Source organism: Lepeophtheirus salmonis, chromosome 7, assembly GCF_016086655.4.
Source record: "Lepeophtheirus salmonis chromosome 7, UVic_Lsal_1.4, whole genome shotgun sequence".
NCBI classification, from domain to species: Eukaryota; Metazoa; Arthropoda; class Copepoda; order Siphonostomatoida; family Caligidae; genus Lepeophtheirus; species Lepeophtheirus salmonis.
In genome coordinates, this window is record NC_052137.2 from 18,368,679 (window position 1) to 18,382,488 (window position 13,810).

Below are 13,810 nucleotides of genomic sequence, written 5' to 3' on the forward strand. Positions count from 1 at the left end.
CTTGCCAATGCCCTTGTTTATTTCCTCCTCCCCTCCTTCCTTGTCACAGCTGCTTATTGCTGATCTAATGTAACGTCATGAAGGATATTCTTCTCTCCTCCAAAACATTCTTCAAATTGTCAGGGGAATCATATGTTGATTTTAGGTTTTTTTTAGATGCCTTAAATACACGAGATTTTCCTCTGTAATAATCATGGGCGATGCTCCCAACTAGTTTTTTTATCCACTCTTAACCTCGACTGTCAAAAGGGAAAGGAAAAATTTGAAAAACATATTGTAGCTAGTCTTTTATCAATATAAGAATCAATGGGGGAGTATGGAATGCCAGAAATTATAATATCAAAATCCAAATCCTATGTAATATCTTTTTTGAGTTGATAATACGGAGAGCCAGCTGCTTCAGTCATACAAGAGTCAACTTATGAAAATTAATGAAAAAAGATGAAATGAAAATACAATATTCTTTGTTTATTTATAGTATTTTTCTTTGGGGGTTTTTGAATATATTTTTTTCCAAATTTTGCAAATGACATCTCATATTTTCCGACCGGAAGATGTTATAACATTTTTAAAAAACTAAGATTCTATTTAATTTTTTTTATCCTTTTTCCTTAACTGTGTCAATATTTTGTTTGACGTTGTTTTTTTTTTAGAAAATAGTATTTTTATAGAATTCTAAAAAGTATATTTCAATTTTTTTAAACAGGCCTTTTTGAATTTCACTTCATAAATGATTGAAAAATATTCTGTCTGACATCCCATTTTCCACAACTTAATACTCTATAAGGGTTTACCCCAACCCATGGTACTGGCTCTATGTGTAATCCTGAATATAAAGTATTTCTTATCTAACACATTGAGGTTGCGAGCCACACTAATAAAGTTCCGTTTTTACTCAAATTGCTAATAATTTATTATATTATATCGAAATTTACTTATTTCTGTCTTGTTCATATAGAATATTTCTAAGGATCCAAAAAATTCCAAGGAAGATAAAGAATATGAAGAAGATATGAATAATCTGCTTGCAATTCTTAAATCTGGAGTATTGAATGCTTCCATTGATCAAAAAATCGTAACGTCCACATTCAAGTCCAAGGATTTTGTCTATGAGTAAGTTCCAATTTAATAATATTTTATTTTATGTTGATAAGTCAGATTCTTACAAAATCAGGGGATTGATATTTTGGATATGATACAAATTTTAGGAATATTATATTATTTTCCAAAATACCCCAGATAGTATATATATTTCTTTAATAATAAGAAAAAACTATTTTACAAAGGCATAATTTCAATATTTCTTAACGAAAACATGTATGATCAATACGACTAGCAGAGTTGGACATTCTGTTAAGTACTTCCACTGATTAGTGGACTAAGAATGAAATAATAACAGATAAGCTAAATGATTAATTAGCATTTCAGGTATTCGTGGAATATAAAATAGAAATAACTTTAAGTTCAATTTTTTCAACTCTCAGTAATTTGAGTTTGTGATCCCCAAATTAAAAAAAAAATGGATTATCAACTAAAAAACTTATGTTACGTTTACATGGAATATTCTAAGAAAAATAGAAAATAAATTACGCCCAAAAAATGCAAACAGTTTCATATATTCATCAATAATTTGAGTCAGGTAGATAGATAGTGATGAAAATTGCGTGTATTTTGGGTATGTAAAAAAAAAATCCCCACAAAATCAACATGGTAACCCTGGCAATATGAAGAAAGGAGAGCAGTTTCTTTAGATCAGCTACAATCAGCTGTGGTAAGCGAGGAGGGGATAAGGAAATAAAGAAGGACTTTGGTAGGAATGACTCCGATGTTGATCCTCAGAACTACTCTTGAGTCCAACATGAAATTACAATTATAACTCCACAAGGTTACTCTCTATCTTTTATGAACACATACAAATGTTCCATCAGGTTTTGAATATAATTTAATATAGTGAAAAGGAAGTCCACTACTCATGAAAAGAAAATTCATTCTTGCGATTACCAATTTCAAAAACACCGGGTGAGCTAAAAAATACACATGATTTTCATCACCATGGATAGAGTTTTGGTAGCCTTTATGTACGGAAAACCGGTAAACTGTTTAAGAATACTTCATATTTTAAGTACTGAGTAGCCTATAGTTTATCTCAAGGCTTTAATATTGGGTTTTCTTGGGAAATCCGCTTACCAAAGAGTATAACTCATTTGCGTTTAGTTAGACTAACGAAAAATTAGCGAGTGCCTACCTCTGATGTTTAGGGCTGGTGTGCCCCCTTACATTGAGTATCATAATCGAAAAAACAAAACAAAAATAGGATGTCACCCAGAATTTCGGATTGTTTGGATAGTGACTTTACAAAAAATTTGAAATGAAGCCCTTTTGAAAAGTATGAAAATCCTTGAGTCTAGTTTAAGCTGTCAGAAAATAAAAATATATTATAAATAGTACTTTATATCAATTGAACAATTGAAATGACTTTCGAGACTCAAAAGACATAAACGTTATTCATGCCAAGTTCCCTTTCTTTCGTATTTCTCTTGCAACTATAGAATTACTCCTGTAAAAATGTTTATTAATGTCAAATTTGAAAAAAATATTTAAATAAGTAATTGGAGGTTATAAGTAGTGATGGGCGATTAATTGGAATTGGGAAATCGTATTTTTTTTTCTGGAATTGGGATTGGCATCGAGAAAATAATGTTTAATTTGCAACTCCAATTTCTACTAATTACTTTTCAAGCCTATGAAAAAAAATGGCCGCCTTTTAAATAAAGGAATATTTTCTTTTTACAAGAAAATTTAATATTTAAAAAAAAAAGTAAATTTTTTTGGAGAAAAGTTTCAATTTTTGTGAATAGTTGCGGATTTTTTAATTTTCTTTAACTTTTTTTAAATTATTTTTCAAAAAAATTGCAATACAATAACGTGGCGATTATCATCATCAACGAAAAAATATGGGCCAATGACTCCATCATGAAGTCCATTCCAAACATTAATCTTTTCAGGATGCAATGTTGTCTCGTGAAACACTTTTGGATTGCTGCCTGACCAATAACGCATATTTTGCTTATTAATAAATCCAAAATTGAGCTTCATTACGGAAGAAGATTTTGTGATTAAAATCAACGTCAGCATTGAACGGTTATTTTGATAATTTACAATCGCTGATCAAGCTTATATCGCTTCATGAGGAAATATATACTAATGAAGTCAAAGGAAAAAAATAAATATGACGACATTTTTCAAAAAGAAATTGAAGCGCCCTTCATGAAAACCCCTATATTATTCAATAATTGTTCTGAGCTTAACAAAAGCTAATTCTAATTAAACCAATCTAAATTCAAAACACTGATTATGAGAAAATAAGCCGAAGAATCGAAAGTTGACAACAAAATACACAGTAAATTTTTTGTGATAGTTGGGTATTGCCGTGCTAAACGAATATAAATAACTGATTTTTTTTTTTTGGAAAATAACGTTAATAGTAACTATTTTATTAAATAATACCGTATTTATCTAATGAATATTTATGGGTAAGGCTAACAATTTTGCTCACACGTCCTATTTTCTCTTTTTGTTTCGAAATTGCAGACAACAAAAGCAGAAAGTTGAAATTCAATTATTGCAACCTCTCAATAATAAGCTAAACGACGTGAATTATGTATATATTATCGGAGCGATATCGACTTTTCGAGTTATTCGGACAATTAACCCTTTGGAGGGTCTTGAAAGTAGATAGCGTGTCTCATTATATAAAAGAGGTTGTGAGATATCTCTTATGGAGTGTTATGGTGGGAATAAGTAGATGGAGTAGATTGATTTTCATTGGCTATTACTCATCACATAATGTATGTGTAACAGCTATCTTGTATTCATGAACCAGGACAATATAGTTACTTTCAAGAATAAGTATGTTGTATGAAAGTCGTAGCGAACAAATCCGTCTCCTCTCATTCTCCAAGGAAAAATATATAATCTGCATCACTTAGCGAAGTTATTTCCTTATTATGAAAAGGCTCCGATGATTGAGTTTCAACTTTCCCCTTAAACGTTCTTCAATTTCAAGTCGAAAAGAGAAAATATGATGTTCGGGAAAAATTGTAAACTTTACCATTATTTTTATTTAATTTTTCTGTGATTAATAGTATAATTTTCCTTAGGAAAGTTCTTTCAGTTATAACTTTGGTCGACATGATCGCTCTTTCCCGTAAAAAAACTCTTGGGAATACAGATATTATTTTTCCAGCGATGATGTTTCATTGGTTACATGAAATTATTTGGATGTTTGTATCCTTCTTTGAAAATTATATTTATTAAGTCTTAAATGTCCATTTGCTGAGTAGTGGCACAGCAAATAAAGATTGATTGACTTCCAAATTAAAAAGATATCGTTTTTTTTTAAAATAATTTCTTTATTTATATTGCTCATAAAGGACATACCGAATTAAAACAATATAGAACATTAGAAAGAATTGAGTTAATAAAAAAAACAAAAATAAGCATTATAGTTTAAAATTAGACTACTTAAACAAGACCTAACAACAATACAAGTATTGACTAACTGATTCATAATAACAAAGATAAAATAATCTAAAACTGGAGAAAAATCCTCAAAAAATAACATTGATCTCACTGTTGGACGATCCTCTTTAACGTCGAATAGTATCGGAGGGATATCAGAAATACGGTACTGAATCACCTCAAGGGAGTAAACCCAGGAGCTACCATCCAAGTTTGGGATTTGGAGATAAAAAGCAGAATATCTCGTGGAGGCAGATATAATTATTAACCTGAAATCTTCCTAAAAATATTTTCACACTTGGTTAGCTTTGATGCGATGAGAACGTTGGCACTTAACAATGCAAAATCCATAGCTTGACTTTCATGTGACGATTTTCTGGATGAAAGACTGAATAAAATTTAAGCTTTAATTTCCCCCATGTTGTGGTGTATAATTTCTATGTTCAATGATAAGAACTCTTTAAGTATTCTCAGAAAAGGGCAATCAAAAAAAGAATACCGGATACTATTAAAGAGCTTCCCTCAGTCCCTACAAGGACTACGGAAATAGAAGCAATTTGTGGATATCTGGAATTGTGATGTAAATTTACTTCCTTCCACTACCCCATGCACGGAATCCCTAATTCTTATCAGCCAAGTGTCTGGTAGTTTTAACGTCCTTACTAAATTTTTGCACACATCGGATGCCTCCTCACTATATGATGGTGAACTTTTCACTTTCAGGTGCCAGAAAAGGGAACTTTCCTTGGTTTAATATTGAGTCTGAGTTTTGATGGAGATCATTCACCGTCAGAATATTCCACTGTATTACTTCAATCTCTAAACTCCAGGAATTTTCAAGACTTTTGAAAAAAGCTCTCTTCGAAAAATTCTGCCTAATTATATCCACCGTTGTTGTCGAATCATAGACCGGTTTAGTATACCATACAGTTCTTTGCACAGCAGCCTGAGAGAGAGAGTGAGCTCAAGTACTCATTCGAGAGGTCCGACCTGAACATTAACCACGGAGATATGTTCGATTTAGAGATAACAGATCTCAATTTGAGTTCGGGTCTAATCGACCGGTCAATAAGAACCTTGATATAAATTTTAAATAAACTTCACTGAAAAGTACTAAACCTCCACCTAGAAATTTCTTCGATCTTTTGAGAGGAAGAATATTAGATTTATGGAAAATAACCAGAAGCCATTTTCCTTCCTTTTTGATGGCCTTGTCAGCAAAGCTAGGCAAAGCTTAGGCCTTATATAACACCAAAGGAAAAATGGAAGTTATTATAACATTCAATTTGAGTTTGAAGATTCAAGTACATCTATTGTGAAAGTCTTTTATACAACATAGACCGCAGTTTACACCAATTGCTATTTGATTGCCCATATTTTGAATAATCTATACCTAATATATTAGCCTTTTCTTCAATGTAACATCCTGCAACTCTTGTATAGAATATAGGATTCCATTCTCCCACATGTTTTCTTTTCATTCATTTTCAGACAAGATTTTCCTTTAAAATGATCCAAAAGAGACAATATTACCCTAATTTTCATTATAATTTTGCGATTCAGAGCTGGCTTCAATAAATAAAGTGACATCATTTGCGTATAGATCAATTATGTGTTTTTGATGTTCGAATAAAACACAAAATCTATTATATTTCCTCTTAATTGGTAATGCCAACTCCTCTATATTTCGATTTTTCAAATTTCTAATTAGAAGTTGATTACTCATAAAACTAAAAAAAAACAAAAACAATTCTGATGGTACAGAGAGTCCACTCGCGTCTAATAAATTTTTTTCAGGAATTCAACATTGGAGATGCTTGATATTTAAACTTTAAAAGATAAGTCAAATCGGTCCTCACTTTTATGATGTCCTTTATCCAATTCTCTCTCCTTGAGATTCGATAGGAGTTTATGTGAACAATAATATACTAGATCGTTCAGGTAAATCTGGACCATCTTTAACTACATTCTGAACAATAAGGAAAACATTTAACTCAGTTATTTCAATTTTAAAGATAGAGGTTGAGCCTTAGCTTTAAGTTAAAGGCGCAACTATTAATTCAAAAAAAGTACATACGATGTAGGAGACCTGGAGGAACATCATTGAATTTGCTTGCGCGGTGATACAGCCCAGCGTACATGAAGAAGATGATCAGGTATCCAAAGAGCACAGTCTACGACAACTACAATCACTGGAAGGAGGAGGGGCAAATAAGAGAAAATCCCACAAGTCCTGGAGTGATAAAATACGTACCTTTATATTCCTCGTAGGCCTGAAACGTTCCTTGAAGTAATCTCCTAGGACTCCAATTAACGCTTTTGCCAAAGATTGTCAAGTAAGCCATGCAAAAGTCTAAAGGACTATAAGCACTGCCCTAAGGATGAAGTCGTACCGCTTCTTCAAAATATATATCCTTACATACAAAATGAAGGCTACCCGGGATTTTCACGGAAGAAAATTGCTGAGGAATTTCTAGTCCCATGGTAACCGAATCATCTTTTATTCGGATGAGGAACAATGGACTGTCGATAGATCTTGCAACATCCAGAACAACAGATGGTTGGGTCAGAGAGAGATAATTCCTTTAAAGCCAAGTTTTCGGCAAGCATCATGCCCATTGGCTCCAATGAGCCAATTAAACATAACCTTCGATTTAAAAATTAGTGTTATTTTTTATTTTTCCATTTTTTCATGGTAATTTGAATGGTAGAACCTTAATAAATCTAATGTTTCTTTGTCCGAAAAAAGATAAAGACGATGCCTGCAAGATTAGCTCGGTGATATCTCACAAGAAATATGTCTTCATTCAAGCCAACGACTACACAAATTGGCTGCAAAAGTGGTTCCTATATAGACTTGCAAACTCCTCCCTATATACAAACAAATCTAACCTTCTCGGCTTCTTTTATAGGGCCTCATAGCATATTCTCTACTATTTTCAAAAAGTGAGTCCTATTATATAATTGTTTGATAACTTTTTCTACGAAGAGTATGGACCCCCCCCCCTTACTGGTTTGTCGTGCCCTCAATGGGGGAAAATTCCAATACAAAGTCTAAACAATACTTGCTAAAATTATTCGGCTAATCTACACCTGCAGATCTAAAGAAATCAACATTCTAGAGGGTTTGAAGGAGATGATTGTTCGTTTCATGAACTCTATAGACTAATTGATTCTATTTTTATAGCATTTTACTTATGTCTTTTAACAAGACAGGAAGATAAAACAAGTTTACCCTTTTATAGCAAATCTTTGTATATTTCACAAATTGGATAGCTTCTAGTTTTTAATTTACTCTAAATTATGTGAATCATTTTGAATAGTTATATATACGTTAATTCTCTTTTTTTGTACTATGTAGTCAGATGGATATATTTTTATAATGAAACGAAAAAAAAGTATATTGTGCGTTTCCAAACCACGAAAATATCCTTAAAGCCAATTTTCGATTAAAAAAAGTAAATTTTTGAGGTTTTGTTGAACAGAGGTTTGAAAGGTTTGAATTTCAGTTTTAAATGATATTTCTTTTGATCAAATCAGACAACAACAAGTGTTTGAAATGGAAGGAAAAATATAATGATTTGCTAACTTGCTCCGTGCCGCCGTAATCCCAGTACCCTCCATTTGTGAGATTATCCCTTGTTGAAAGACGCTTGTTTATTAGGTGAAGAAGATGATCAAGGATGGAAAAGTTCTGGAGAGGTAGTCGGAGAGTGGAGGGCAGGAACAAGTGAGAAATCATGAGTTTTTGAAGTAATTCAGGGACACCATCGAGAACAATCTTAGAAGGCAATTGAAAACTTTCAGGGGAGTTGATTGTTTCGGAGGCTATTGAGGGCAGAGATGTGAGGGACCTTGATATGACCTCATAAAGGGAACTCTATTTCAAAAGGCTACTTAATGAATTGGCGAAAATCAGCAGACTGGATAGGGGGATTACTAGCCATCCAACTTTTGGTTCCCCTGACTGTGCTCCCTAGATTATGGAATCGAATCTGGGGCTATGTGGGAAGTAGAGCCTGTGCTAACACCAACTCGTCTGTTAACCCCCCTTAAAGCTGATGTTGAAGAACAACAGCCTGTCATGCTTGACGACTATGTTATGAGGATCTGTAGTATCATCAGGGCAGAATTGAGGGCATGGTTGAGGCAGAAGGTGGACATTTGAGAAATGGTAGTTGAGAATGTAAATAATTAATTGTATTAATAAAAAAACTCCACGAGGCATTGGATTTGGCCAAGTTTTTTCCGTGATTCCCTGACGCACGCTGTATAATATATTTAAATTTAATATAATTCATATTCTCTGAGAATCCCTGTAAAATGGGTAGATTTTTATTCTTGATTTTGTTTTGGATTGATTGGAGACGAGCAATTCTAGGATAATTGGAGAGCAATATCTGATCCTTTTAAACGTAAAAGTTAATTGATTGCTTACACTATTTTGAATTAAGAATGTATCATAATGTTATGACATATTTTTACTATAGATTAGGCCCTGATATATATAGGTACATGAAATAAAGCTAGGGAGAGAGTTTGATAGACAGTAAATGTTGAAGTTATTTTATTTGTCAGTTACCCATTTTGACATTTAAATACACGGTAGTAGTTCACCATTTTCTTTCATCATAATATCTAACTCTGGAGGATCCTGCTTTCAAAATCGTCATCTTATCTTTGATATAGGTATTAGATAAAAAATGATTTGTATTTTGTAAAATTGTATTGTATCGTATATCAAAAATGGCTGATATCAACAATGCTGATGTCACATGAAAATGCTCTATATATTCAGTAGTTGAATTATGTCACGTCATTATTTCTATTGTAAAATACAAACTTACCCTAAAAAAGCAACACATTAAAGGGCCGAAATCATTTGGTAGTCAGACAAAACAGTCAATTATAACAACTGCTATTTATCTTCCAAGTACTATCCGACTTTCATTGTTATATTATTCACAATTTTTGTGGATAAATTAAATTTATATATTTCATAATTTTTAAAATCCTATATTGGATTTTATTGGATACTGTATTACTTAGTAATATTATAAGAGAAGCGTAGCTATAATACATCTTTCAATGTATATGACTAGTATGAGCCTGTCCGTTTCACGCACATATGGGGGGACGCATTCGGACACAAAATGGTGGCGGCCAAATAATTTAAAAATTTAAATAAATAATGTTATTCATAACTTATGTTTGTCTATTTGAATTGAATGTCAAATTACCTAATTTATTCAAGAACAATAATTAAAAAGCCCAAGAATGAAAATAAAATAAAATTTGGTATCCTCCTGGGTTTGATAAAAAAAAAGGTTATGTTCCTCAGAATTACTTCTAAACAGGTATTGTTACTCCCACAATTACACGTGCTTAGAAGACAAACTAACAAATTGCAAATATACCAAATAATCAGTAACAATAAACAATCAAGAGGTATATACGTAACAATCCTCTCGGTATGTAGCTAAACCAAATTTATGATTAACCATTTTTTTGTTGATGTTTTTTATATCACAAACAAAAAGTGTATTCTAATAACCTTTGTAATTTAAACCTTGTTCAACCCCATGTCAATAAACTAATGCACTCCTAACTTTCCTAAAGTAAATATCGCTTAATACATGCACCTACTACATAACAACTTTAAAATTACTTTACCTCCAAATAATTTAGTATCTAACGTAATATCCCATACTTATCGGCCATAGGTTCTTCAAAATATTACCAAAGTAATATGTCAAATTACATACAATGTCACTATTTGGCTTTATTCAATAGATTAAATTCTTATAAGTTTTCATTTGAATTGCAGCAAATCCAAGACGCATTCACTGGTTATTGTAATATCCCCTCCATGTTACTACCTGAAAAATTATTAAACAGTTTAAATTCTTATAAGTGTTCATCCAAGATGAATTAACTGGCTAATGCAATCTCCTCTTCCCTTCTCATTTTTAATAGTAGAATGAAGAATAAAAACTGTTGCTAGGCAGAAAAAAACAAAGGAGAAGGAGTAAGATTCAAAAGTTTATTTTGTATATATGAGTAAGACTAGTATGAGCCTGCCCGTTCTATGGACGCAGGGGGCGGGGGGGAGACGCATTTGGACACAAAATGCTGGTGATGTTTTGTCTGTCGATTGACTTAAAAATTCAAATGAACAGTGTTATTTTATAATTTATGTTAGTTTATTTAAATCAAATGTTAAGGTACCTAATTAGTTCCAAAATAATAATTAAAACACCCGAAAACCCAAATATATTTATCAATAAAACCCAAGTTGAAATTTTTGTGTGGTGGCCTCCTGGGTTTATTAAAAAAAAGTTTAATTTCTTCAAAATTATTCCTGAAAGGGTATTGTGTACGGCGATACTCCCACAGATACGCCTACTTTGAAGATAATCAGACTTGAACCACTTTAAAAAGGGAAAATGCCAAGATACAAATTGCTAAAGTTTGATAAATCAAATAATCAGTAACAGTAAGCATTAAACAATCAACAGATTTCTACATAACAATCCTCGCAATATGTAGCTAAATCAAGTTTTTTTTGATATTTTTTCTTAATTACAAATAAAAAGTTTATTATATTAACCTTTGTAAATTAAACCCTGTTCAACGTCATGTTAATAAATTAACCGTCATCCTATCTTGCTTAAAGTAAAGATCGCTTAATACATGCACCAACTACAAAACAACTTTAAAATTAATTTACCTCCAAATAAATTTGTATCCTGCGTAATATCCAATTCTTCAGTAGAATGCTCATAAGTGTTTATTTGAATTTCGGCAAAAAGTGTTTATTTGAATTCCAGCAATCTAAGACGAATTAACTGGTTAATGCAATCTCCCTTTCATACTACTACCTAAAATATTATTAAATTGATTGAATCATTATAAGTGTTCATCCAAGACGAATGAATTAACAGGCTAGTACAATCTTCCCTTCACTTCATATTTTTAATGGTAGATAGAGCTAGAAAAAAACAAAAACTGTTGCTAGGCAGCAAAAACGGAGGAGGAATATAAATAATTTTTTTTTTGTATATTTCAAATAGCCAAAATTTCTTCATTGAAATAAAAAATGGGCAATATATACCTCTACTATAATACCATATATAAGTTGATGTACGTTTGTATCTCCGCTAATAAAAACGCATAACCAGAGTATTTCCAATAGGATACAGATATATGCCTAAGACATAAAATAAAAATTGTTGAGAATTCATAGTTTGGTAACCTATAGCTATGTTTCATTCTGATCAGACTAGATTCCTGGACTCAGGAGGGCAAGTTTGTTTTTTCGCTAATCATTGGATTTTTTTTCATAAAAGAGATCGATTCCCGTGTCTCAAAGTTGTTTAAAGGTAAGGGTTGTAGATTCGAAAATGCACCAAAAAAAAAAAAAAAATCCAAAAAAACGAAAAAAGGAGAACGTACATATATTAAATACGAATTAAAAAAGAGAAACTGAAAATCAAGATGGTAACCCAGACAATCTGAGGAATGATTTTGAAGGGATAAAATACAATCAACTATGAGGGCTTTATCTATCTTAAGTCTCATATTTTTAGCTACTCGCAGCTAAAATGATAAAAGTAATGACAGCAAAGTTGATCTTCCTTTTTCTTAATGTTTGGGTTGCGACGTCATTTTTCTTTTATTGTTATATACCGGCAGGTCATACTTTAAACAACTCTACAAATACAGCTATGTATATAATTTACAATGTCACAAGTTGATCATGAAAATCTCATTTTTAAATGAGAATTAGTCCATTGAGTAATATAATAATGAATGAAGCTATTGATTTCGAAATCAAAATAATATAGTACATATATCCTCAACACAAATGTCATTAGATCATACTGATATGGAATGATTGAATGTATGTATGTGCATTAGAGTGGAGTGGGTCGAAAATCACAAAGTTGTTAGAAATCGATGATTGGGGAAGGGAGATTAATAAACTTTATTCTTATCCATGAATTGAACTAATTATTTTTAACCTATAATCATCAAATGGTTCAAGTTTTGTTCCTTTTGAAAACAATTATAGGTCCCAGAATCAAATTTGGTATTTTCTGTTAATTACTGTGTTATTTTCATGGATGAAAATAATATTATCCACCGGTATGTTTTTAAATTGTTAAGTGATTACCCTGATAATTTGAATAATGTTTGGAAGAAGAGACGCATAGCTGACATGACTAGATTTGAGTAGATGGTCATTAAAAAAAAGAGCCCGAGGAAAAGGCAGGAGCGAGACACATAGTACACTTAAATTAAGACTCTTATTAATATCGGCTGCCTCTTATATGATTTTGGGCGGAAAAAATGAATTACTACTATAAAGAGGTGAACTTTCTACATTTAGAATATCATTAATGCAGTGAAAATATAATAATTATATGTAAGTGCATATATATTATCTTTATTTATGCATTTTTAAAACAATTTACACATAAGACAAGCTTTAAAGGTAGTTTTTTTTTTTTTTTTTCATTACAAATTCTGCAATATAAATGTTTCGCCGGTATGTATAAATGAAGGAAACAGAAATGTAATATGGTCACCCTGACAATTTGAAGAATGTTTGGGAGGAGAGTGGCTCAGCTGCCATGACGTTTTATTAGATCAGCTGCAAGCAGCCGCAAAAGGAAGGAAATAAAAATATATCACTCTGTAAATAGCAAAGATATATAGGCTAGAATTACTCCAATGTCGATCTTCAATATTACTCCGAGTCCAACAAGGACTTGCACTGATATCTCCAGGCCAACCCCTTATTTTTACTCTTCGTGTTTCGTGAGCACACACACTAGATATTAGAAGGGATATGAAAATTGTCAAAATCTTCGTGAACATACTTTAAAAATATATATATATATATTGGTAATATGCAAGATATTAGTGGTCATATAAATTATTTCTCTCTATTTTGAAAATTCAAACATATTAGTGAGTAATAATCACTTTAATTTATTCAGTGATCTTTGTCAGTTGATATGTCGTCTATCAACATTAACAACTAATATTTTTCTTTTTGATTTACACTACCGAGGAATAGACATTTCCCCATCTTTGGTTAATACATAGATATTAAAACATGTCATAGAAAGCGGGAGCGGATTTTTTTAGTTGGTATTTCTAATTCTACACCTCTAACAATGCTACAGCATATTCACCCTCCGGCTAAAACCTACAATTGTTATTGTTAGTTAAGCTATACAATATGAAAATGATCATGTTTGATTGAGCGCGTTCAGAAGTG

At 31.7% G+C, this 13,810-nt stretch overlaps 1 protein-coding gene across 1 annotated transcript in view; it reads left to right on the plus strand.

Moving 5' to 3' along the window:
• LOC121122279 (uncharacterized) overlaps positions 1–13,810 on the plus strand; it is a 62,780-nt gene that overhangs the window by 5,577 nt on the left and 43,393 nt on the right. The window contains exon 2 of the mRNA XM_040717266.2: positions 959–1,113. Coding sequence (XP_040573200.1) covers positions 959–1,113 — 155 coding nt within the window. The remainder of the gene's footprint in view (positions 1–958; positions 1,114–13,810) is intronic.